General features: G+C 36.1%; 1 protein-coding gene across 11 annotated transcripts in view; it reads left to right on the top strand.

The window, feature by feature from the left end:
- Positions 1-24,234, top strand: part of RELCH (RAB11 binding and LisH domain, coiled-coil and HEAT repeat containing) — a 70,172-nt gene that overhangs the window by 20,943 nt on the left and 24,995 nt on the right. For 7 of the 11 annotated variants that reach the window (XR_001553245.3, XR_014943593.1, XR_014943594.1 and 4 more), the window contains exons 3-12: positions 901-972; positions 1,089-1,144; positions 1,257-1,370; positions 2,152-2,355; positions 2,444-2,535; positions 3,537-3,845; positions 7,368-7,443; positions 7,775-7,870; positions 16,163-16,275; positions 20,937-21,027. Coding sequence is in view for 8 of the 11 variants with exons in the window: in XM_015854513.3 (XP_015709999.1) it covers positions 901-972; positions 1,089-1,144; positions 1,257-1,370; positions 2,152-2,355; positions 2,444-2,535; positions 3,537-3,845; positions 7,368-7,443; positions 7,775-7,870; positions 16,163-16,275; positions 20,937-21,027 (1,223 nt within the window). In the remaining 3 variants the exon portion in view is untranslated. Of the gene's footprint in view, positions 1-900; positions 973-1,088; positions 1,145-1,256; positions 1,371-2,151; positions 2,356-2,443; positions 2,536-3,536; positions 3,846-7,367; positions 7,444-7,774; positions 7,871-16,162; positions 16,276-20,936; positions 21,028-24,234 lie in introns of those variants that run through there. The other 4 variants (XM_015854517.3, XM_015854519.3, XM_085540342.1 and 1 more) reach the window with 3 other exon arrangements.

Genomic DNA, 24,234 nt, shown 5'->3' with positions numbered 1-24,234 from the left:
CTAAGTTCATTCTTTATGGGAGCCATAAATGACTCTCAAGACGTTTACTGTATGTTTTGCAAAGTACAAGATGTTAAAATTTGACAAAACTGTAAACATGTGGCTTAAAATGCATGACATTGCAGTGCAAGCAAAGCACTCCTGGCTGGACATTTTTGGGAGCTGCAGATTTTGCTTTTTCTTTTTTGAATTTTGCATCTCTTAGATGTATTCAATGGAATTTTAAGTCTTAATTGCTTCTATTATAATCCTGAAAACACGTAGGAAAACAAGAAAAGATTTTTAAAAGAGAGATTCATTTTAGTAAGCTTCAAATTCTGCCACTAAAAGTAGTGTATTTCAGTTTATAAATATTTCAGTAATTTCAGTATATAAATTTATTTTCAAATAAAAAACATTCAGCAGTCTCAGTGGGGCAGTACATTACCATTAGGGTTTCAGCTTTGCTCCATGCGGAAAGCTAACACTGCCACCAACATGTGTGTGCTTTATTTATATCTGATCTTTGATTGCCCTTGTTGTCCCCCACCCCTTAGAAATTAAAATGTTTGACAGTACCAGCTGACCATAAGTGAAGAAGTAACAAACTTTTTCCAGTAATGCAAAGTTAAAAACAAGCAGCCAAATAAAAACAAAGCTGCCTACAGCGAGTCCTTGTCAGACAGCTTGAAATTTTGGTTTAGCAAATTAATCTCACTGAAACGATGGAAAATATTCACCAGTTTGCTTTCAGACCAACTCTGCTGCATGTGTTCATAAGTTCCATGAAGACTGCATGCTTTCTGTTGAATACGAACTGTATATTTTTTTTCATACCCATCCTTGCTTTTTATATTTTATTTTTTGTTTCCCTTGCCTTGGTTGGATGCCTGTGTGTGTTTAATCCAAATCCCTGTCCAGTCCTGGAGTTTGAACTACGGAAAGCCAAGGAGACCATACAGGCCCTCCGAGCCAACCTGACTCAGGCTGCAGGTGGTGTACATAAACCTTTTCTTAAGCCTCTACTTTGAACAATGTAGAAGTAGCTGAGCTCAGCCTGGTTGAAAGAGTAAAATTTAGTTACTTTTTTTTTTTTTTTTCTTCCCCAGAAAATGAAGTTCCTTTGCAGGAACGAAAAAATTATAAATCAAGTCCTGAAATTCAGGTAGGTGGCTGGCAAAAACTGAGCTTTGCATGGGCCTTAATACAGATATCCTTCAGTAGCTGGCAGCGAGATGAACCAAAGATGCAGTTTATTGTTTTCTTTATTTTTCCAGGAGCCAATCAGACCTCTTGAGAAAAGAGCTCTAAACTTCCTAGTTAATGAATTTTTATTGAAGAATAGTTACAAGCTTACATCAATAACATTTTCAGATGAAAACCATGATCAGGTAAGGTTTTGGTTTTTTTTTAATTAAATGTGAATGTTTCTTATTTCGATCTTTTCATGAGCTCAGGTGAGCTTAAGTGATGTTACAATGAGTATTCTAAGAGTTAAATGTTAGCATTTTCACATAAAAAGCATGGCTTGGGAAAACAGCCATTTGAGAAGTACATTCTCAAAGTTTGTCGAAAGGAGATGAGAATGTCTGCCTTCTGTAAAAGAAACTAAAGAAGGTGATGCTAACTATCTCAAATTATATTTCACTATTCAGCTTATACATTTAGGAAGCCAGTTTCCAAACACTTACTTAATATCATAAAATCAAAGGTTGAGGTTGGAAGGCACCTCTGCAATTCATCAGGTCCAGCTCTTGCTCAAGCAGCGCCATTGAAAGCAGGCTGTGCATCAGTGGACAAAACAAGGTTGAGTAGCAACAGGTAGAGATAGAAGGCTGTATTATTGTATTCATCAGTGTATATTTAATACAGTTGTATCCAGATTTACTGAAAATACACACTCTGTGTATCAGTTGTGTCCAGTTATTTGACTGTCTTCTTCTGGAAGATTATACTTGTGAATGAGATGGGAACAAAATGATAGCCCTATCAGTAGAACTGTCTTTAGGGTAAAACCACTTTAGGATACAAAATGAGCCCTTATTACCTCAGTGCAGCTTGGACAGAATTTTTTTTGCTGTTCTATGAATGCAGACCGAAGTTAAATGAGGAAGAAAAAAGGTGCTAAAAGAAAGTCTGATGTGTGGTTTGGTTTCTCTTATTCCTTTGAAGGATTTTGAATTGTGGGATGACGTGGGATTGAACATTCCAAAACCTCCTGACCTTTTACAACTCTATCGTGACTTTGGAAACCATCATGTTACAGCAAGAGATGTGGTGGATGTTTCGGTTGGTGTAGATGATGATGAGTTGGAGGCTGCCACCCCTATACTTGGGACTGTTCCGGTATTTGAAACAGCACCACAATCAATAGAAGTAAGAGGCTGTACAAAAGGAATTTCAACTTTTGCATCACTACTTAACTTCATTGTACTAAACTCTTTTGTCTCTGTCTTGTATTTAGCAATGTTTAATAGTGCAAAAATTAGAAGATCAAATTAGTGTGTTAAACAATGAGAAATGGTCTTTGATGGAACAAATCCAAAGACTTGAGAGGTATGTATTTATCTATCTGCTTAACCGCTAATAAATTTTGGAATAGCTTTTCAATGTTTTTCTAGCACATATATCAAAAGAAGCACAGTTTTTACCTTTAAAATTACTATGAGTTCTTTGTAGTAGAGCAGTCTTTCCTTTTAGTGTGTGATATTTGATTTGGGGGAAAAAAAATCAAGAGACTTCAAAATGAGTATTTCTCTTGATTACCGACGTTGTTTAATTTTTGAATTAGCTTTGTTCCCTCAGTGCAACTTCTATATTTACTTAACTGAAAATAGCATCAGTTCTGATATGTTTTGTGTAGGTTTCTCTCTTCAGTCAGCTATATTTCACTCTGCAATTCTGCACTGTGTACAGGTTGCAAATGCTGTTTAAGATTGTATTTTTACTAACTTAATACAGTTTTTCTTTCTATAAAGCAAGACTAGTAGAAATGACAAGATCTTGAAAAACAACAATAAAAAATCTTTAAAAGTTTGGTCAAAACGTGATTTTGTAACTATAAGATACCACTCCTCTTAGGAGACTGGATGTTAGGGCAAGTGCATTATTTTTCAGTAACTTTAATGTTAATGACTTGTACACTTACCTTTTCAAAATCAGGTGGGATACTATGTACTAATCCTTTCCATAGTACTTTGAGTTTTGTACCCCAGATGTGTGTCTCTCTTTTGACATCGTGTTTCAGTACTCAGAGTTCAGCCAGAGACATTATAATGCTAGCTCTTGTCACTCATTTATAGCATTGAATCACTTGTTCTGAATGCGGCATTTTTCCTCCTACTGTTTGTTGACTGAAGACCTCTGGTGAACTGGTGCTTATGTGAAGAGCTTGTTTGATATAAATTAGTTCTATTAGAAGGCAACTTGATCATATACTGGAGTTGAAGAAGGAACTGTTCAGTATGTTGTCCTTATTTCTGTACTTGTTTTGTGGTTCCTACAACCTTCTCAGAAAGGTAACAGAAACACTTCATTCTTGGTTTTAACTTTTTCAGTGAAATAGATTTCCTCAAGAATGAAAACTTTGCCACGTCTACAGTTTATGGTGTAGAACCCCATCCTTCCTTAAAGCAAGTGCCTCACGCAGTCTCAGAGGACAACGGACGGTACTTGGATATCAAGAGCTCTGAGAACGACAGTAAACATGGAAACACTGAGGAAAAAAGCCTTTCTTCATCAGCTGAACATGATACAAGGACTTCTAAAGATGATACGCTAAATTCTATGCCCTGTAAAGACACAGAGAAAGTGTCCTCTTGTGCTCCATCAACTAAATCTGCAGTGCACTTTGATAAACCGAATAGGTGAGTGATTAGTTTTAAAAGGAAATGCTTTAAAAATTAACAAGTGCATAGATGTTTTTCTAACCAAGCCCTGCAACAGGTGTAAATCATTTGTGTTTTGAATATAAATGAAAGGCTTAGTATTCCTTTGTTTAACACTGATGATACTTTCATACTTTTGCATAGTGTTCCTACTGATTTTTAGGGAAGACAATTTTTAGCATCAACTGTAAGTGCTTCTTTTCACCTCCTACTTGTTTCTAAATCTTGCCATAATCCTTGTGTCAAAAATGAAAAGCCAAAATTAAAATGAATGAGAAAACAGGTTATTTGTGTTCTCCATTACATTTTAATTTTGTAATGAAATCTCTTCTATTCCACTTGAAGAGTGATTGGGAACATTTTATTTTTTTTCCAGCTGGAGATGCAGGTCTAGTAGTTATTCTCCTAGGGTAAGATTTTTTTTTTTTCTAACCAGAAAAAGTATCCACTGATATTCTCTCTCCTTTTTGATATTTGAATTTGAGGCTTGTCTTCATTATGATTCTTTTAATTAAAATAAAGTGTTTATGTTATTACTTGTGAACTATGAGTCTGTGCTTTTGAGTGTTGCAGGGAAAGTCTCTCAAATATATCCAGGCTCTTTAGGCATTATAGTGAAGAGGGGAAGTAACTTATTCAATAAGTAAAAGACAAACAACTGTGTACTATTAGGAGTTTTGTAGGCCGCCAAGATAGTAAAGTGCGTACAACTGAGGGCATGCATAGGAGAGTAGTAGAAAGCAGAAATGTACATGTGTGGTATTCTGTGCAGGTAGAAAAATGAATAGAAGCCGAAAATTACTTCCCCTGCTCACCCCCCTCCAAAAAAAGAGAAAAAGAGTGGCTACCCTTGCTAATAATTAACTTTGCTTGCAAATCCTGTGTGTCTTGTAAGTTCTTACATTAATCCTGGGAGATGAAAGCAGGTTTTTTAGAATGGAGCATCAGGAAAGGTATTTAATTTCTGAATATAGTAGGTCAGTGTTACTACTAATTTCATCTGTTCTAATTGAACTGATTAGTGCTTAGTAAGAAAGTAAAACTCAGCTGAGACTTATCTGAGTTTTTTTCAGTGGTTCCACTTAAATTTTCAGGATTTAATTTATTTTTGTATTTCTTTCATATTCTTGCTGAACACTGAGGCTATGTAATTAACAAAATTTGTGCCTATTTGCATTTGATAGTGTTTTATAGACTCGTATCTCTCAGCTGACTTCATGAAAGAATTATATTATTTCTTAAACAACACTGCATCTCCCCCAGATCTCAAGATACTTGTTCTGCATATGTATTTCGTTCAGTCTAAGGCAGTTATTCACAGAAAACAATTACTACGGTTTATTCAGTGTTAGAAAGCTGCATTAAAAGCTAGGACTCTGTTCTCAGAGACAAGACTGTTACTGCTGTAGCTGGAGGATGGATTCTTGGCATAAATCTTAACCAGATGGGAAATGATGATAGGAGAGCAAGTGAGCCTGCTTGATGTGACTGCAATAGGAACAGGTGTGTGTACATGCCCAGAAATGAGGACATGGGGATCCTTGGAGAAGTGTCATCTGTAACAGATTGCAGGAGACAACACTAGCAATAGTTTAAATAGACTCCATTGCATATATTATTCAACTCATTTTAAGTGTTTGGTAATTTGAAGCAAATACAAGGTGTTTTCTTTACATAGCAGTCAATTTTTTAGTAAACTGACTCTTTTCTCATAGTTACGTAGGGAAAAGAGTAGTGCTTGCATTTTGTCTTCATTGTGCTTTCTTATATTTGAACATCTTTGTTATTGATGTCAGTTAGTCCTTGAGAAGACTTTCTACTGGCTTGATGCAAGAGGCCTGGGTTTGTCACTGTTTCTGTGAGGAGAAGCTCTATTACATTTCATCAAGGAGAAGCTTGAATGTAAATGCAGGCAGGAGGACTCGTGGAATCCATGTTGCCCAGAGCTTGCTGTTAATTAACCACTAGGGAATTTCAAGAGAAACGTTGTCACACTTGGTTTTCTTTCAATGCAAAATGAGGATAGAACTTGGCCCAAATTTGAGTGTTTAATTAAGGCTTCAGGTGGATAAGAATTTTACATTCAGTGGAGTGCCAAGATAAAAATGAACAGCCAAGACAAAGGTTGGCTTTGATTCTGTTGATATTACAGTACTGCTTTGCAACACTTGTTCCAGTTCTCCCAGTGTAAATAAAGGCTAGGGTAGCATCTGCAAATATGGCATTCAGTGATGCTTTTATGCAGTAAGGGGGTAGCATATTATTAAACCAAGGTCCTTTACCACTCTCTCCCATCTGGATCTTTTATTATTTTTCTTAAGTGAACTCTTCTTCAAAATTAAGCTGATTTGAATTGAAATAAACTGACTTCATTAAAATTGAAAGAGAAGAGGAAGACTATTCTGCTATATTTATCTAAATCCTTCTGGTTTAGATTCAGCAGTTTTAAGTAAGAAGTTAGATTCTCAACATTGGTGTTCCTTGTTTTTCTTTCATTGGTTAGAAAAGATTTATATGTATTTCCCATGGATAAAGTAATTTTTCAACCCATTGAGTATTAATATTTATGTCCATACATGTACAGTCACATTTATGTAGGCTTTTGTTCACTTAAGCTCTCAAAATAGCAGTTTTAAGAACTGAAGTATTAAAAGATGGGTTTCCCACATAAGAAAGAAATTGTCCCCTGCCCTGAGGATAAATGCTCCTCCTCTACTGAAGTGGATGGTGAATGAAGCAGTTAAATTAGCATCTAAATACAGAAGATAAAAGCATAGGATGCTGCTGCCAATAGTTGCCTGTACTATGTAATGATCAATACTGGTTACCTGAGAGCATTTCTGCCAAATTATTCTCCTTGGCCAAAGTAGTTCGGAGACTCTTATCAGTCTTATGTTTATACTTGAGGCTTTGAGTAACCGGACTGTGTTTGCTGATTCTGTGCATGACCATGAGGTGGTACTTCTAGAGATAAACATCAGGAATTACATGACAACTTAAGTAACTTAAGTCAGGCTTTCGCTATCTATCTGAAGCCAACATTTAGATTCTAGAGTGGCAGTTCAGTCTGGATTTCATGCTGAAACTTGTAAGTGATGGACCACTCGAACTTTTTTATCCAATATACAGAATCAGAGCATTGAGCAAAAACTGCTGGTTGCTTGCAGTACTTTTTCCTTCAGCTTGCAAAAGAGTATGCTTCCTCTTGTATTGCTGAAACTTCCTTTTCTTTATGCTTTGGTCCTGTTTTTGTCTGTGAAGCAGTCTGAAAGATATTACATTTTTAGGAACTGAAAGTAGCTTGTTAATTAGGACATCTATTGTTTTATGATTTCCAGTTTTAACTAGAAAAGCAAAAAATAATTTTAAGCAGTTCTACTGCATGCTTCACTGAAAACATGCTGTTGAATGTTATTTCATCTAGCTGGCTGGACCAGTGTGAAAGTCGTTACCTTTCTAATCTTTACTTTCCCTCACCCTCCCTTTTTGATAATATTTCAGGAAATTGTCACCAGCTTTCCATCAAGCACTACTGTCTTTCTGTCGAATGTCAGCAGATAGTCGTTTGGGATCAGAGGTATGTTTCCCACTTGGCGTAAACTAGAAGATTTATTTTGTATGATAGCAGCAGTTAAACCAACAATTGTTTTGTTTCAAGACTTATCAAGCTATGTGGAAAGTTAAGTTTATGAGCATGAAACTTAAGGAAAAAAGGATTTTAGCTAAAGTATGCTACCTGGTTATAGCTGTGTAATTACTGGGAAGTTTCGAGTTTCATTAAGTGGATTCATGCTTTTGAAGTTAGCTGCCAAGCCCAAGCGTACAAGTTTCTACTAGTAACCAATCAAAAAGGATCTTTTTCTGTTCCTGTGCTTCAGTTAAAAATATGTAAACATACTCTTTTCTAGGTATCTCGAATTGCAGACAGTGAGAAAAGTGTAATGCTAATGTTGGGACGCTGCCTGCCTCATATTGTTCCTAATGTGCTGCTTGCAAAGCGAGAGGTGAGGAACCTGGGAATTTTGCTTTTAATTTTTACCAGGATGCTTTCTTCATTTTGAAGATGTTACTTGCAGTCATGTTCTTACTTTTGTGCATGCATCTCTGCTTCTAGAGAATGGTTTTACACCTCTGTCAGGTGAGTTCAGTAAACTTGCATGATGATATCTTAATATTTCTTCCTTTGCTTAAGGCACCCATTAGTGTTCAGCAACACTAACTCCTACTGTAGGTTTATCCGTCTGTGGTAGCACAAGCATTTTTATTAGAGAAGGCTCTGGTTGATGTGTGTCACAAAGAACAGAGGATGAAATTCAAAAGCTAAATTTGGTTTATTTCCTCAGTTTTAAAGTGGATTAATGCTCAGGTTGTTTTGCAGCGTGTACTTTTGAAAAAATCTTAGTCTTTTTCTTGAAGATCCATGTATCAGCCAAGACGATGTTCATCAAAAGCACCTCTCCATAAAAAAGATTCTCAATCTGGTTCATTCATTTTCCTTAAATTTGTTGTGAAACTAAATCAAATTAAGAAAATGTGATGTTTGTTTTGATTCTGAATGAAGTAGGTGTTCCGTATAGTCATTCACACTGCGTGACATAGAAAAGGAAGGTGTTGATTGAGGTTGGGGAAAAGAAATGCTGTTATGCTTTGCTGTAAGTATTGCATGCTACTAAAAGCATGTAAGAAAAAAAAAAAATAAGCGGAAATTCAGCTGCCCTGTACTTAACCCTAAAAAGGAGGATTAAAATAGCATATTTTGTTGAATAATCTGTAGTCTTTGTTGAGGAGACATACAGTACAGTACATTTAGTAAGGCTTTTTGCATTAATTTGTTTCAAGGCTTTTAAAACTCCTTTAGAAATTTGTACTGATCCTACAATGTAAAATTTAGCAGCATACAAGCAATTATTAGTGGTTGATATGGTCAATTTGACATCTTCCACGCTTTGATTACAGATGTACTGTATTTGAAATTGTCATACTATATGAACTATACTAAGGGAGACTTTTGTTTGCTGTTTACGGAAATGATTTTGTTGTAATCTTTCAGAAAACATTCAATTGATGTTCAAGGATCAGTGCTTAATTTCTGATTTCTTCCTTACTCCTTCCCTCTGCTTGGCAGGATGTGATATTTTGGCTTATTACAGCTTGTAGCATAATGTGTGCAGTACACTTAATATTTCCATGACCTTTTAGGCTATTCCTTAGTTATTTTGTTTTACAGTTGAAATACGTTTGATTACATATATTTTTGCCTTCGAATAATCATCTGTTTCAATTGGACTGATGAGCTCAAAATTGAAGATTTTGTAACTGGATTGTATGGAATGTTTAACGTTCTGTGAACTGAAATTTTATTTAAAAACAGTTATTCTTAGTTACTACTCATTGGCAGAACTATTATAATGTTCCTTTAGGTGTAGTTAAAGAATTTAAAGGACATTTTGGGTAGACCATCTGTTAGTGTTTTTAAACATTAGCACTATGAAAAGCCAAAGTAAGATCTAGGCTCCCTTCAACAAGGTACTCTTTTGAGTCTTCTCTGTATAGCCTTATTGTTAAAGATTCTTAGCTGAATTTTATTGATAACTAGTTTCAAAATGTACTAAAAATCCTCAATTTGAGCAATATACTTTATAAGTGATCATTAGGCTTTGCTGAATATATATAGTGGTAATATTTAAGATCTTACACTGTCATTGTGTTTACTGTGAGAATTAAACATAGTTTTGTCATGAATCTCTAAGGTCCCCCCTCATCCTTGTTCCTTAAGCATCATCACATTGTAATTCATTGCAAAATCTGAAGTTGAACATGTGTTGTTTATTTCCGTTTTCCTGTCTAGTGGAGGATGATAAGTTAGAGGCTGACATGGTAGTAAGTAAATATGATCCAGTGAATATGATAGTTGACATTTGAGCAACTACTTAGTGTCAGAATGGCTGGCACATTCCTGAAATGACTTAACTCTGTGTATTGGTCCTGCTTTAGTTGTTCTTTGACGTCCGTGGTTTAGGTTCTGATGGAAGATCAGAAAGAAGTAAAAACATAGCAATGAACAGGGTAGCTGTGGAGATCATTTTAGTCATTTATGAAAGACCAGCTTGACTGGGTAAGATCACATTTGACCAAAGACACACAAGGAAGGTCATGAAAATTCCAAGCATCAACATAAAGTTTAGTTTTAAATTTATCCCCCAAAAGTCCACATCCCAGTTTCTCATGACGGCTAGAAAATATGTTTGTGTGTTTAAATCTGTACGTACAATCACCCGTAACAGATATTGCAAGCAAAATGGTAACTGGAATGAGAAGTAGCAAAATGTTTAAAACTCTTCAAAAAAGACACAAGAAAAACAAACAACTGAGTATGTAGTTTGCAATAATGCTTCTTACAGATGAGCAGCTTGAAGTAATAAAATTTCATCTGCATTAGAATCTCACTCCTGAAATATGCTTACCACTTAAAACTAAAGTACATTTATTTAAACAGTCACCTTGTTTGTATTTGTCTGGAGGTAAAACATAAAGATTCCTTTGCCTAAACTTTAGGGAAAAACTGTCATTTAATTTTTTATGGTAACAATCAGTTCACATCTGCAAATAGTAATCAGTTCTTAACTGATCAGTCAATCTTAATGAGATGTAAGAATCAAAGTCTTTCTCTCATGTAATAGGAAGTACTTTGCTTCTATGTTCATGTTCTGTGCTCTGCAGTAGGTCCTTGAGCAGAATTTAGACCACAGTAAAGTTTTTGGTTTAGTATCAGGATCTTGTTCTCAAGAACCATTCTTTCATGACTATTCTTACCCTTCAGTTTATTGTTATTTCAAGGTTAATTTGTCTAACTTGAAAGCTTTCATTAGTGTAATGCAAACTTAGCAAGGTGATAACAGTAATAGCTTTCTGAATGTCTTCCACTAATTTTAATATTGGAAAACTTCTATTTATGTAGAATCAAATATACTGAGAGCAGAGTTGGGCTGTTGATTTCAAGGCTGAAGGGAAAGATAATGCTGCATATGCAAACTTTGAGTGCCATTCACTGCAAGAAGAAAGTAATGCTGTGGATCTAAAGTTATTTTCACCAGAGTATGGTAGCTATACATAGATGTTACTAATGTACCTTTATTCTCTGACAGGTTTTCTAGGTATTTGTCTCTAAGAACATAATTGAGCTGATTTTCACCAGATTCTTATCCTCTGAAGTCATAAAATACTGGAAAAAATTTAAACAACCACAGACACAAAGGAACAGTTCTGTGTTTGACAGTCCTCTTAAGTGAATGTTTGCAGAAGTCGCACCAAGTAGATGTAAAGACTGTTTGTTCTGATTGTGTATTGATAACTGTATAGAAGTTTGAATTCCCAGGTGTGAAGAGTGTGAGCCATCAGTTTCTTCCAAAAGTCTTTCTTCTTAGGGGGGAGAAATATAATGGGATTGGGATAAAGAAGTGTAATAGAAGAGAAAAATTTAATGAGCAATTACTTTTTCTAATGATTAGTACAACGTAGACTGAGGTAGGCTCTTATAGATGGTGCTTCTGTAAATACTGTTGGTCTGAGCTGGTTTGCTGGTTCTTTTCCCATAGGTGCATATTGTTTTTCATTTGTCTCTCCATGTAAAAGAGAGGCAGAACCATTTTCCTTCTTCAGTTCCTATCTCAGGGTATGAATTGGTGAGGTAGTTTTCTTAGAATGAAATACTTGAAGATTGCCAAGTATCCTCTTCATCTCTAGTCATTCAACGCTACGTCCTTGAATGAAATATACATAATTACGGATTCAAGCAGTTGTATTTAATTTTCTGACTTGAATTGCCAGTTGTTACTACTTTTATTACAGTATGCAGCTTTTCAAGTAAACAGATTTAAACAAAGAATTACAGGGTTTATTTAACATGCTTATATCTGCATTGATTCTTATGTAACAGCGTCCTTAGGAGATCCATTAATGTCTTAATTTGAATCCTGGAATAATAGTCTAATCACGTGAACTGTAATCAGAATTACAGTTATTTTTATTATTAACTAGTACATGTTTCCAAGTCACACATTATTCCTACAGTTTGTTTTTTTTTCCATTTTCAGTCTAAAAGGATGAATTTTGAGTGCACGGTCTCTTGTGCAAGGATGTATCTGTTTATTCACTAGTATCTGCAGCTGTTTCGGTTGCTTCAATCAAAATTTTATTTGCTTTACTGACTTTCAGAGACAGAATCTTAGAATTGTAGGGGTGGGTAGGGACCCCTGGAGATCGAGTCCACCTCTCCGCTAAAGTTCCCTGGGTTGTAAAAGAAAGCATCCAGGTGGGTTCTGAATATCTCCAGAGAAGGAGTCTCCAAAACCTCTCTGGGCAGCCTTTTCCAGTGCTCTGTCACCCTCCCAGGAAAGAAGTTTTTCTTGATATTCATGTGATGTGGAGTTTCCTGTCTTCCAGTTTGTGCCAGTTGTCTCTTGTCCTGTCACTGGGCATCACCAAAAACGGCCTGGCCTCATCCACTTGACTCCAAACTTTAGGTATTTATAAGTACTGATAAGATCCTCCCTCAGTCTTCTCCAGGCTGAACAGTCCCAGGTCTCATGAGGGAGATGCTCCAGACCACTCATCATCTCTGTTGCCCCCCCATCTAGACTCTCTCTTCCAGGAGCTCCCTGTTGTTCTTGAGCTGAGGAGCCCAAAACTGCACACAGTACTCCAGAGGTGGCCTCACCAGCACAGAGTAGAGGGGGAGGATCACCTCCCTTGACATACCGGCCACATTCTTCTTAATTCTTCTTAATGCCATTGACCTTCTTGGCCATGAGGGCACACTGTTGGTCAAGCTGTTATGTTATAAAAAAGATTTCATGTAGCACTGGTTCACAATTTAAACATTGACTAATGGGGATTAAAAGAACACTTTCATAGAATTGTTGTTTGGGTTAGGTTGGAAGAGGTCATAAGTCCATCCAATTCCAGTGTCCTCTGCTGTGGACAGGGTTGCCACCCACTGGATTAGGCTGTCCAGGGCCTCCTCCAGCCTGGCCTTGAGTGCTTCCAGGGATGGGGTATCCACAGATTCTCTGGGCAGCCTATGCCACTGCCTCACTGTTCTCAGAGTAAAGAATTTCTTCAAAAAACCTAAATCTTCCTTCTTTTAGTTTAATCATTACTCGTTGTCTTATACCTACGCTCTCGTAAGTCTTTCTCCAGTTTTCCTGTAGGTAGTTTTTAGGTACTGAAAAGCCTCAGCAAGGTTTCTCCTGAGCCTTCTCATCTCTAGGCTGAACAACCCCAGCTCTCTCAGCCTCTCTTCATGCAAGAGGTGCTCCAGCACTTTGAAATGATCACAATGTCATCCTGGTTTATTTATCATAGCTTTCAGCTATTTACCATATTACTGCATTTAACATTTGAAATAATAAAAAGATGACAAGTCCAAACTTAATTTAATGCTAATTGCATTTATTCATTGAGATAGTTATTTTACTAACAAGCATTTCAACAACAAGACTTCTACAATGGGTGCAGGAGACTTGTCTAAATATCCCTGTATGTGGCTCATTCCACAGTAAAAACAAAATAACTTGTTTCATCTCCCTTCTATAATTGGATATCTCACAGATACAAACTGCATCAAATGCAAACTTAACTATTCAGTAGTGGAAGTGAGACCTCCAGCGTGTGGTATTTTATTTCCAGGCTTATTTGTTAAGTCACAAATTCTGGGATTGACATAGTGGCAGTCACCTTGGCATCTGATGAGAAAACAGTATCTCATTTCTTAGACTCACTCTTTCTGGTATTGTTTACTGGCACTAACAGAAAGTAATAATGGTTTTCCTGAGTCATAGGAAAAGGGAATGGTGACTCTGGTAATGAGCTGGATGTTCAGGAATGGTCTCAAATTAAATGGAAAAGGGATTTTAAGTTTGCAGTGTATAACCGTGAGCACAACTGTTATTCCTTCCCAGGGAAGGCAGAATGTTTCAAATAGCACTGGAAAACCTTTCCTTAATCAGACAAATGCTAATTCTTTTCTGTGTTATTAGAAAATGTGCAGTTTTCTACAGTGTTCCTCTGCTGTTTTTGGGAGTGAAAAAGGGGATTTATTCAAGAAGTGTATATGTAAGGAAAGGAATGATCTTCAACCTGCCTGTAAGTTAGTTTTGCACAGCTGTATTCTAAGTCATCCTGAATATCCTGACATGAATCTGTCTGTTCCTTTTGAAGCCTTCAGGAGATTTTGCTTTACCTCTCTTGTCCATCTGTGAGCAGTTTTTCTTCTTGATGTAGGGCAAGTCCCTTTCCTGTCCATTTTTATATTCTTATCCATGAAGTCTACAGGAAACACAAACCACTGTTCAAGACTTCTCACTCTTACTCTGCTCACCTTGATAGAAGGAATTGTAGCACCACTGATGCAGCGATGCAGAGAACGCTCTTCTCCCATAGTATTCATGAAAGAATGACCAATGGACAAGAAAATACAGCTCATTCCTTCAGTTATAATTACCAGCTTTCTGCAAGGTAAAGAATCAGCCTTATATCTGCTCCCATGTCAGCGATGATAGGTAATTCATCAGTCTTCATCTAGGTGAATATTCAGGAACATTTTCCCTTCATACAGATTCAACAGGGAAAAAGAAGAGGCAACAACTACTAACTCCCTTTAACTTCAAAAGAAGCTTTTTAAAATAATAATAATCATGGCACTTTTGAAATGTAGTGGAAGTTCTGAGTAATCAATTGAGATTGATTAGGTAGACAGGCATATTAGGAAAGTGGGCAATAGTTTCAACGGATGAATCAAAAGTACTGTGACAATGTACTGAGTGTTAAGTATATAAAGATTAACGCTAACATTTGAATTCTAGAGGGAAGGGAGCTTTCACTCAAAACTATTCAGGTCTTTTTGCAGTAGCATTTGTAATGTTCAGCTTTAGTACAAATTTTCAGATCATGTTATTTTATGTTGTTCTGAACTCATAAAAACAACACCTGTTCATGGTACAGTATTGGGAAGAAGGGCTGTCTAAATTGCTCAAATGTATTTTTCATTTCTGATTCTGTATTTCTAGATTTTTCAGGCGATCAGTGTGATGTTTCTACATACATTCCTCTGTCTTATTGTAAATTCCCTAATCCATACCATTGTTGCGTTAAATGTTGCCAGAATATCTCCTAGAATGTTGAAATACATCTTATGACATGCCTTGATCATTTTTAGCTGGGGGAAAAAAAAGCAGGATCTTATGCGGTGCATTGCTCTGAGTTTATAGTAAACGTAGCACTGGGTATCTAGGAAAATCAAGCTTGAGCTTGTTTAATAGCCTTACTTCTCAAGAGCACTAAGAATAGGTCTCTTTGAATGTGTGCAAGCAGAATTTGGTGAAGTTCTTACAGATTCTAAGTATTTTTCTAAACTTTGTATAACTTTTCCTGGTGATTTAAAAAGCGTTTCCCAGTGTCACCTCCTTGCTTATCACTGCTTATAATTTGCAGAAATCTTGTCTGTTGAAAGCAGCTCAAAGTGTGCACTGGGAAGTCTTCTGGGTCCTTACCTGTTTTCTCTGCAGACACCTTGGTTTGTCTTAAGTCCTGATAGGGACTTCCAGACAGTGTTTTCAAACATTTTTTTTCTTCAGGGAGTTAATGCCGTTCACTTTGAAAATGTACAGAGAAAAAGATATTTGCTACTATGAACAATGTTTTGTTTTGTTTTAAATTAGTGTTTCACGTGGTGTTTTAATGGTAATTTGTTCAGTAAGAATTGAACTGATTTGAAAACAAAATTTGGTCTTGAATCTTGCCTCAACAAGGGGGATGTTTTTAATAATATACTTTCCAGTCAACACAAAATCGGGGGCATTTGTATGCAGTCATCTTCACCAATGTATTTTTCTCAGTGTGCAAAACTGTGCGTGCTTAACTGGTGATTTTACCTTTAACTCTACATTAGCTGTGCTCTGTAGATGTCTGTGGAGCTCTCTTAGTTCATTAGGTAGTGCGGAAACATAAACCATGATCCTCTAACTCTGGTTGAAAGTGACCTATGTATGTTAATTGTAATTTTTTACAGAATTTTTGTCTATATAAAAATCTTTCCTAATAGGAAAATAATACTAACTTCCACAGGCGTTCACTTTGTTCAGGTCACTTTTATAAGAGGTCAGGACTCCGAAACATCTTTTCTAACTGTTTTGGTGTTATGTGGCTAGATAAATCTTGTTAGTTACTTTTGCCATTAATGAATATATGCCCAAAGCGTGTTTACTTTGTTTGGTTTTCCCCTACCTGCAACTTTTTAGGAACTGATCCCACTCATACTGTGTACAGCCTGCCTTCATCCTGAACCCAAAGAGAGAGATCAACTTCTACACATACTGTTCAATTTGATCAAACGACCAGATGATGAGCAAAGGTGTGTTTGCGTTTGTGTGTTGCGGGATGAGAAGGAACATTCTTTTTCCTTGTCAAAGAAACAGAACTAATGGAAACTGGATTTTATTGGATGATTTTAACCTGGTTTCTCTTCAGCTGATGTTTCACTGGTATGATGTTTACAAATTTGTGTGGACTTTGGGACTTTGCATTTTCATGAACTACTTTCTAGTTACTGAAATTCAAGGATGTGGTAAGCTGCAGTGTAATGTTTCTTTTGCTTAAAGATGATCTGGGACGTTCTGTTAAAATAAGCTTTAGAATAGCAATTCCAAGTAACTGTAGTTACAGGAATCAAAGCAGCTGTCTTAGTGTATCTTACCTATCTGTATGGTGGTAAGTTAACTACCACATGTAGTGTTGGAAAATGGTTTGAAAAAATAGTATTCTTTCTATTTGTACTTCAATACTACAGAAGCAATAAAAATTCAGTAGGCTGAGGCAATTATTTAAACTTCGACAAGTGTTACGAGCTTTGCTCTACTTTAGTTGAGACTTTGGAACAAAAATACTTTATATTGTGTTTTATAAATACAGTTATTTCTTTTAGTCAGGAAGTCTGATTTTATACCAGTGTTGATTAGCTTATCCTTAAGGTTGAAAGACAGTTCCCTAGCTGGTATGTCTTTACTTGTGAAAAGGTTTTTCCTATCTGGAGAAGTACAGCTTTTCCATTATTTTCATTACGAGATGTTTGGCAAAGGATCTGTATCTACTGTTGCTCTATTCTATCTTCAGACAAAACTGGTTTGAATGAAATAAATGGAAAGTATTTCTTTTGAAGATTCTCTGCAACTCAAGTGTTCTGATCTTTTTCAAAATTTTTTTTCCATGGTAAAAGATAGAAGAGGGAAATTGCAGTTCACTTGCAATCTCTTGCAATCACAAGACTGTGGCCTGTTAAGTTGATTTTTAGATTTATCTATTTAGCTGCTTATGAGCTTGTTATGTCCAGTAGCTAAGAAAGGGGAAATTCCAATTTTCTTTCTTCAGAGTTGTTCATTCTTTATTGTGAGTAGAGATTTATGTCTAAGAATAACTTGCTTAGAAATCAGAAATTAGGAGAGAATGTTTTGTCATACACTCCAGGGATTATGACAGAACATGCCATAGGTGCATAATATAATTTACATGTACAGAAATTGTGGTTTGTTTTAGTGTAGCCATAGCACCTGACTGAAGAGTAACATTCCGTCAAATAAATTTTGAATAAAACGTGGAGAATACTTTTTCAGAACTTATTTCAGCCCTTTTTTTTTAATATATAAGTCATGTATTTGTATGAAAGTATATAATGAATTTCTGCCTTTTATCTAAATAAGTTTAGGTAATGTTTTAGCAGTCTTGTGCGCTGTGAAATGAGCAAAGATACTCACATTTAACCACCAACCACATTTAACCAATTATATTAGTAAGCTCTTACATTACTCAGTCACCTTTTGCCATGCTGTACAGGCCTACATTCTATATTAAAGTAGCAGATTAAATAAAGTTGACTTTTCTAGTTTGTGTACAAGAGGCTGAAACGTGGCATCGTGTTTATCATAATACATAAAAATAAGCCTTCAACTTACTATAAGTGTTTGGCTTGTGAAGTGCGCTAACAGTTATGTGGAAAACTTATGTTGTACTTGCCTCTGTGTTTTGCCATTTGCCATTTTGGTGCTTGCAGATGTAGCATTTTGCCATAGATTTTATGCTTATTATACGTAACAAGCCCACTTTTAACCTGAGGGCTTTGGTCATTAATGCACCATTTGGATTTTCTACGTGTATTAAAAATTATCTTGCGAAAGGGAACAAATATGTCGTAGTTTTTCTCCTTTCTGGACAGTTACATTATTTTTGGAAGCCAGGGAGCCATGGAGAAAGCAGACTATTGTTTGAGTCTTCTATGAGAAGGTTAATCCATAGTTTGTAATGTGAGCTTTTGAGAAGATCTGAAGATAATGTATGTAGAAACAGCACTCTTAACTAAGTCAGTACGTTATGCTTAGTGTGACTAATATGTCTTTTCATAGGTTGTATAATACCATCATGCAGAATGCAACTAACTTGATAATGTATTATGGAAATCTCTAATAAGCAAGCTTTCAATATAGGAGTGACAAAAGACTCTGAACTCTGTATTATAAAATTGAATTGCTTACCTGTGCATACAAACACTTAACAAAACCCCTAGAAAGAGTTAAGAATTATTAACCTGTGTTTTTCTCGAACTCCTTCCATGTTCCTTTAGTCTCGCTCTTCATTTTGCTTTGTTTTCTGAGCTGATGAAGCAAAGTAGTGCTCTACTGAGTAGTACTGATTTGCTTTATGTTCCCGTTTAAGCAGGTTGTAAGTACATAGTCTGAAGAAAGCTATTTGTGGAAAGCCTTCTCAGCATCTTGTTAACGAAAGGGATCATTGTGACAGTAACAAGAAAGATGTTCCTCTAGTCTAGGCTGCAATTTTTGCACTACCTGAGTGTTAACAAACTTTGTTTCAATGGCCTAGCACTGAGAGCTTTACTCCCTTCCCTTGAAATACTGGTTGTTGTCATCTGCTTCTAGGATGGTTACAGTAAAACATTTAAAACATTATTTTTGAATACTTTTGTAAAATCTAAAAGTTCCCAACGTCAGCAAGGCAAAGAAAGAAAACAAACAACAGCAAAAAACTGACATAACTTGGAGATTGTGTTAGATGTTTTTGAGAAGGTTTAGTGTAAAAAAACCATGAATTTTTTTTCCCTTTTTCTAATGCAATAGATTTCAGAGGATTGTTGTATTCTCCTATTTGCTATCAATACATTATGAAAGTATGTTCTCTTGCCCAGTTATGGCAATAGGTGCAGCATGTGGATCAAGAACCAAACAAAGGCACTTGAGTGTTTCTTTTGTATGCCATAGAATTTGCAATTGCCACAAGCTTTTGTCTCCATATTGCTATCAGAAACAAGCTTTTGATTTTGATTATTTTCTTGAGCCTTATCTAGTTATTTATTTGGTTTTCCCTGAACCTTTTTACCTTGTTCAAAGGTCCAGTTCTCTGCACGTGGTAGAGAGGGGAAAAATATGTAATTAGTTGTTTGGTTTGGTTTTTAAAATGCTGGAAAAAACCTTTTAGGTAGACTATTTCTCCTCTAAAATATTCTGAAAGTGAACATATCTCTTTTTGATTAAATATATTGGATTACTGGTTAAGAGAAAACCAGCACAATCTCTGCCTTTCAACCTTAAGGGCATACTATTAGCTGCAGTCATATTTAGGAGTTAAGACATGACATAAAAATGATAACAGATTAATTGTAACTTAGCTTCCATGAAGTGATAATGAACAAATTCACAGTGGTATTCTAATCTTACTGCAGAGATGATAAAATGAGTGTCTCTAGTCCACATATTATCATTGAAAACTGTTTATCTGAGTTCTGATGTAAGTACTAAAACTAGATAGAATGGTAAATTGCATGCAAAGTTGACATGATTCCAGTCCTATTAACAGTAGAAATACCAAACTCAAAAACCCTTGCAAAATAAACACTCATTAAATAGAAGTTAAAATATCACAGAGTGCAGTTTTGCAGATGTCTGTAGTTTGATCTCATTTTGCCTCAGTGGGTGTAAAACAAACATCCTCCCATCCTTTCAAACTTCCTGCCTTATGTATTTTGCAATAAATTGGTCTGTTTGTAATCTTTCTGTATACGTCCACTTTTTAGTATAATTTCACTCTCTGTAGTGAATAGAACCACATTTTATGTATAACTGCCTGTGAAGAAGGCGGTTCTTCAAGCATCTTAAGTGTAGATAAGATCATGGGAAAAACAATGAGGGGTTTTTCACCTCACTTACTTCTTACTCAGCTGCTTTCATTGACTGGTCATGCGGTTGATTCATATTTTAAGGCTTCTGGATCTCAGTAGTAAATAATATATTGGAGTCAGTATTTTTTTTATCTCCTAAATATTTCTTGAGATGTTAAACATATTTATATATCTCTGATTTCCTGCAAATTGAGGAAAGTTTTCTTTTATTAATTTAAAAAAACATATAAAGTAAGAATTTAAATAAACTTACTCAGGTGATTATAGATATTACTGATTAATTGCATTCCCTTTAAATTACTTTCATCTTTTAGAGGATTTCTGACTAGGCTTCAGTATGTTGGAAGAGATGACAGTAACTTGCACATTAGGATGTTGCAAAAGCATTTCAGAAAAGAATTTAGTTACTTTGAATTAAAGGTCATTAAATCCAACAGGTACTTCTAAGTAGAAGTAGCAGATGGTGTTAAGTAATGTAGATCCATTTATTGCATAGCAAATCGTAGTATTCAGAAATAACATTTAAATGAGAGATTTAGTCAAATTCCCAAACCCAGGTGTTAGGAAATAAGTGCTTAGAGAATCCCAAATTAGAGATTCTCAGCTCTGGTTCATGGAGTTTTGGACCTTCCAAGCTTCTGGAAAAGACACATTAAGCAGAGAGCAGTATATTGGCTTCCAATTGGAAATGTAGTCAGTGTGTATGGTGTGCGGTTTTGAATCTGAATGATTACCTGTTGCCTGATGGTTTTCCTAACATAAAGAGTTAAGGAATCATGTATTATAGAACTTTACATTATAAGCAAATTGAAGTTTTAAATTTATGTTTTCAGGCAGATGATACTGACCGGTTGTGTGGCATTTGCCCGACATGTTGGACCAACACGTGTAGAAGCTGAGCTTTTACCACAGTGTTGGGAACAGGTAACAACTTATTTTGTGCTTTACAGTAGAAAATTTGTTACGACTTCATAGATGTTGAGTTCTGTTTATTTTAAAGGGGGATTGTTTCAGTTCTGTTTTTCAATAAATGACTGTTGTAAGTATTTTTCAGAAACATGTTTGGATGCTCTTTGACCTCATTTTCATGGCATGGAAAAGAATTCAGAAACAGAAAATTTCATAGGGTTATCTGGAGGTTGCACTTACTTGCATGTCGCATACCTGCATGATATTTGTGCATGATATTTGTGCATTTGTCAGCAGTATCACCCAACCTGTTGCCAAGCAGGAGTGTTTATAAATTTCACACAGTCATTTCCAGACCACTTGGATTCATTCAGAGATGTCATTTACTGATTTTATATTGTGAGAGAGAAGTCTTTGGTACAGTGTCCACACTTCAGCTCGCTTAAGTTCTTAAGCAGAAAATTAAAGGTCACAGTAGTCTGAAGTAAGTCCCCTGTAGATGAATGTAATGTAAGCCTGAAGCTTACATGTAAATTCCAGAATCCCAGTCACCTTTTCCACAGGTATAATAAATTAATACAAATAACTAAACAACCAAACTGAAAAGCTCCTTCTCTTCCATCTGAGATACAGAAAGAGACCAACATGAGTTCAGTTAAAAAAAATCTTTATTTTTCTGCACTGAAGAAGAAAAGGGAATTGATTGTTTAAAAGATGCTGAACAATTAAACTATGACAGAAGTGGTAATGCTTGCTCTGATTACACAGTCTTTCTGGTGTCGTACTTGTCTACTGTTTCTCCACATGCATAACTTAGCCCTTTTTGTTTTGCAATGAAGTTCAGTCTTTAATAGCTTTAATGTTTTCTGGCTGTACAAGTTACATATTAAGTGCATAATTTGTGTGACATTTATGTAATTAGATTCATTATGTGTTTGACTGATGTATCTATTCATTGAAGATAAGACCTATAGGAGTTGAACATAAACCATAGTTTGCTTTCTTAGTTATTCTCATTAAAGAGAGTTTAAAGGAACTAATCTCACTTTAAGAAGAGCACGTCCTCATTATAACATTTTCATGATAATTGCTGATGCACAGGAGAAACCAGTCCAACTGTATCAGTGCCACCTATCAGGCTTCCAAGCCATATGACATCATGCTTTTACTTTATGCAGTTTGTGCCAGGCTTTGTTTGCAGTACTGAAACCAGGTCAGCATTTTCTCTAGCAAAATACCAGCTGAATCTCACTGCCACAAAACTGTCTGTAGAAAGAACTCTAAAGTACAGTATAAATTTCTGCCTTCTTTCAGTGATGTCTTAATCATGATGGGGTTAGTATACTTGGACCGCAGTCAAAATCTACTCACAGATGTAAAGGACTAGGGCATCAGAAAATTTTATCTTTTTATCTATGCATTCTGAAGCTCAGAGTAATCAAGCTAGTCTTTGCCGGTTTTTTTTTGTTTTTTTTTTTACCTGCTCTTCACAGCTATACATGTAGAATTTGTTGACTTATTCATCAGTGTTAAGAGTGTGGATGCTAAAAGTATCCTAAGAACTTGTAACCAATTAATCGGCATCTCAAAAATACAATACTGCTAAATAAAAACAAAGGAAAATGAGTGATAATCAATTTACCATTATGTTAACATTCTCATAGACTAATAATTTTCCCTGAATGAGAAGCTTTACAGAGATTTGAATACTGTCTTTCCTTTTTCTTTCTTCTACATCAGTATGTCTTTGCAGTATTTGGAACTGTGTTTATATAGGCAGAAGTTCAGGGCATGGAGTGAATTTGTATTTTCATTTGGCAAGATGTCACATAAGGCCAAGATAAAACAGCTACTCAAGCACCCTGCTGCATTTCCATAGCATTTGTCTATGAAATCTCTGTGCTTCTGAAATATTTCAAATGCTCTGTTGATGGATGAAACAGAAAAAATAATCATCAGAGAGACCCAAAGGTTCTTTCATCCTTTAGACTTCAATTTAGTTCTGAGTCTCATGGTTTGTTCATCTGGGTATCCTTCAAATAGTCCTTGCAGTAGCTGCTTCTTGAGAAATGCTTGGTGATTTTAGACCAGAAAAGTGTTAAGTTGAAGGCATCAGTAGATGTCAATTGTCAGATTCTCCTGTGCTGCATGCTGTGCAAATAAGGTGGGAGTAAGAAGACACTCTAAGTTGATTATTAGTGTTTGTTCATTGCTTTTCCCACATCAATAGAATTGACAGAACCACAGAACGGCTGAGGTGCGAAGGAACCTTTGGACATTGTCTAATGCCCTGCTCAAAGCAGAGTCATCTGAACTATAGGTTTTTCATGACTGAGATCAGACTGACTTTGAATATGTTCAAGACTGGGAACTTCGTAACATCTCTGGGCAGTCTTTTCCAGAGTTTGTTGACCATTCCAGTAAAGCACAATGTCATGTATTTCAATTTATGTTTGTTTCCTCTTGTCTTTTCATGGGGCACCTCTTCAGCAAGGTCTGTGGGTATTAGGACAGGGGGAAATTATTTAGACTAGCAAGAGTGTAGATTTAGATTGGATATAAGGAAAAAGTCTTTTACAGCGAGGGTGGTGTGAGGCACTGGAACAGGTTGCCCAGAGATGTGGTAGATGCCACCTGTCCTTGGAGACTTTCAAGGCCAGGCTGGATTAGGTTCTGGGCAATCTGATCTAGCTGTGGATGTCCCTGTTCATTGCAGGAGAGTTGAACTAGATTACGTTTAAAGGTCCCTTCCAACTCATGATTCTGTTATTCTCTAGGAATAATCACTTTCTTTACTTAAGGATTATGCTCATCATACTGCTACTGCTGTATTCTTATTGTTTTTGACTGTAAGGGTACATTACTGGCTCCACTACTAGTGTGCAGTAGGCTCTCCATGTCCTTCTCTGCTGCTTTCCAGCCTTCTGGCCCTGAATTTGTCCTTGTGCATAGGAGTTATTTCTGCCCAGGTGCAGCATTTCATTACACATCTTCATTATTGGCCTCAGAATCAACCCTTGGTGCACATCATTGCACTTGGTGCACTGACCTCCCTCCTCTGTCTTGTTTTTCTTGAAGATAGCAGTCACATCTGATTTCTTGTTCTTGGGAACCTCCCACATTGCCACAGCTCTTTCAGTTATCATCCCACCGAGGCTCAGTATACTCATGCATGTCCCATCTGTTTAAATGCTTCCAAATCTGATAATTCACTACCAAGGA

The sequence above is a fragment of the Coturnix japonica genome, chromosome 2, assembly GCF_054131305.1.
Source record: "Coturnix japonica strain WE chromosome 2, WE-NBRP24, whole genome shotgun sequence".
Taxonomy (NCBI): Eukaryota; Metazoa; Chordata; class Aves; order Galliformes; family Phasianidae; genus Coturnix; species Coturnix japonica.
This window is presented reverse-complemented; position numbering and strand designations above follow the sequence as displayed.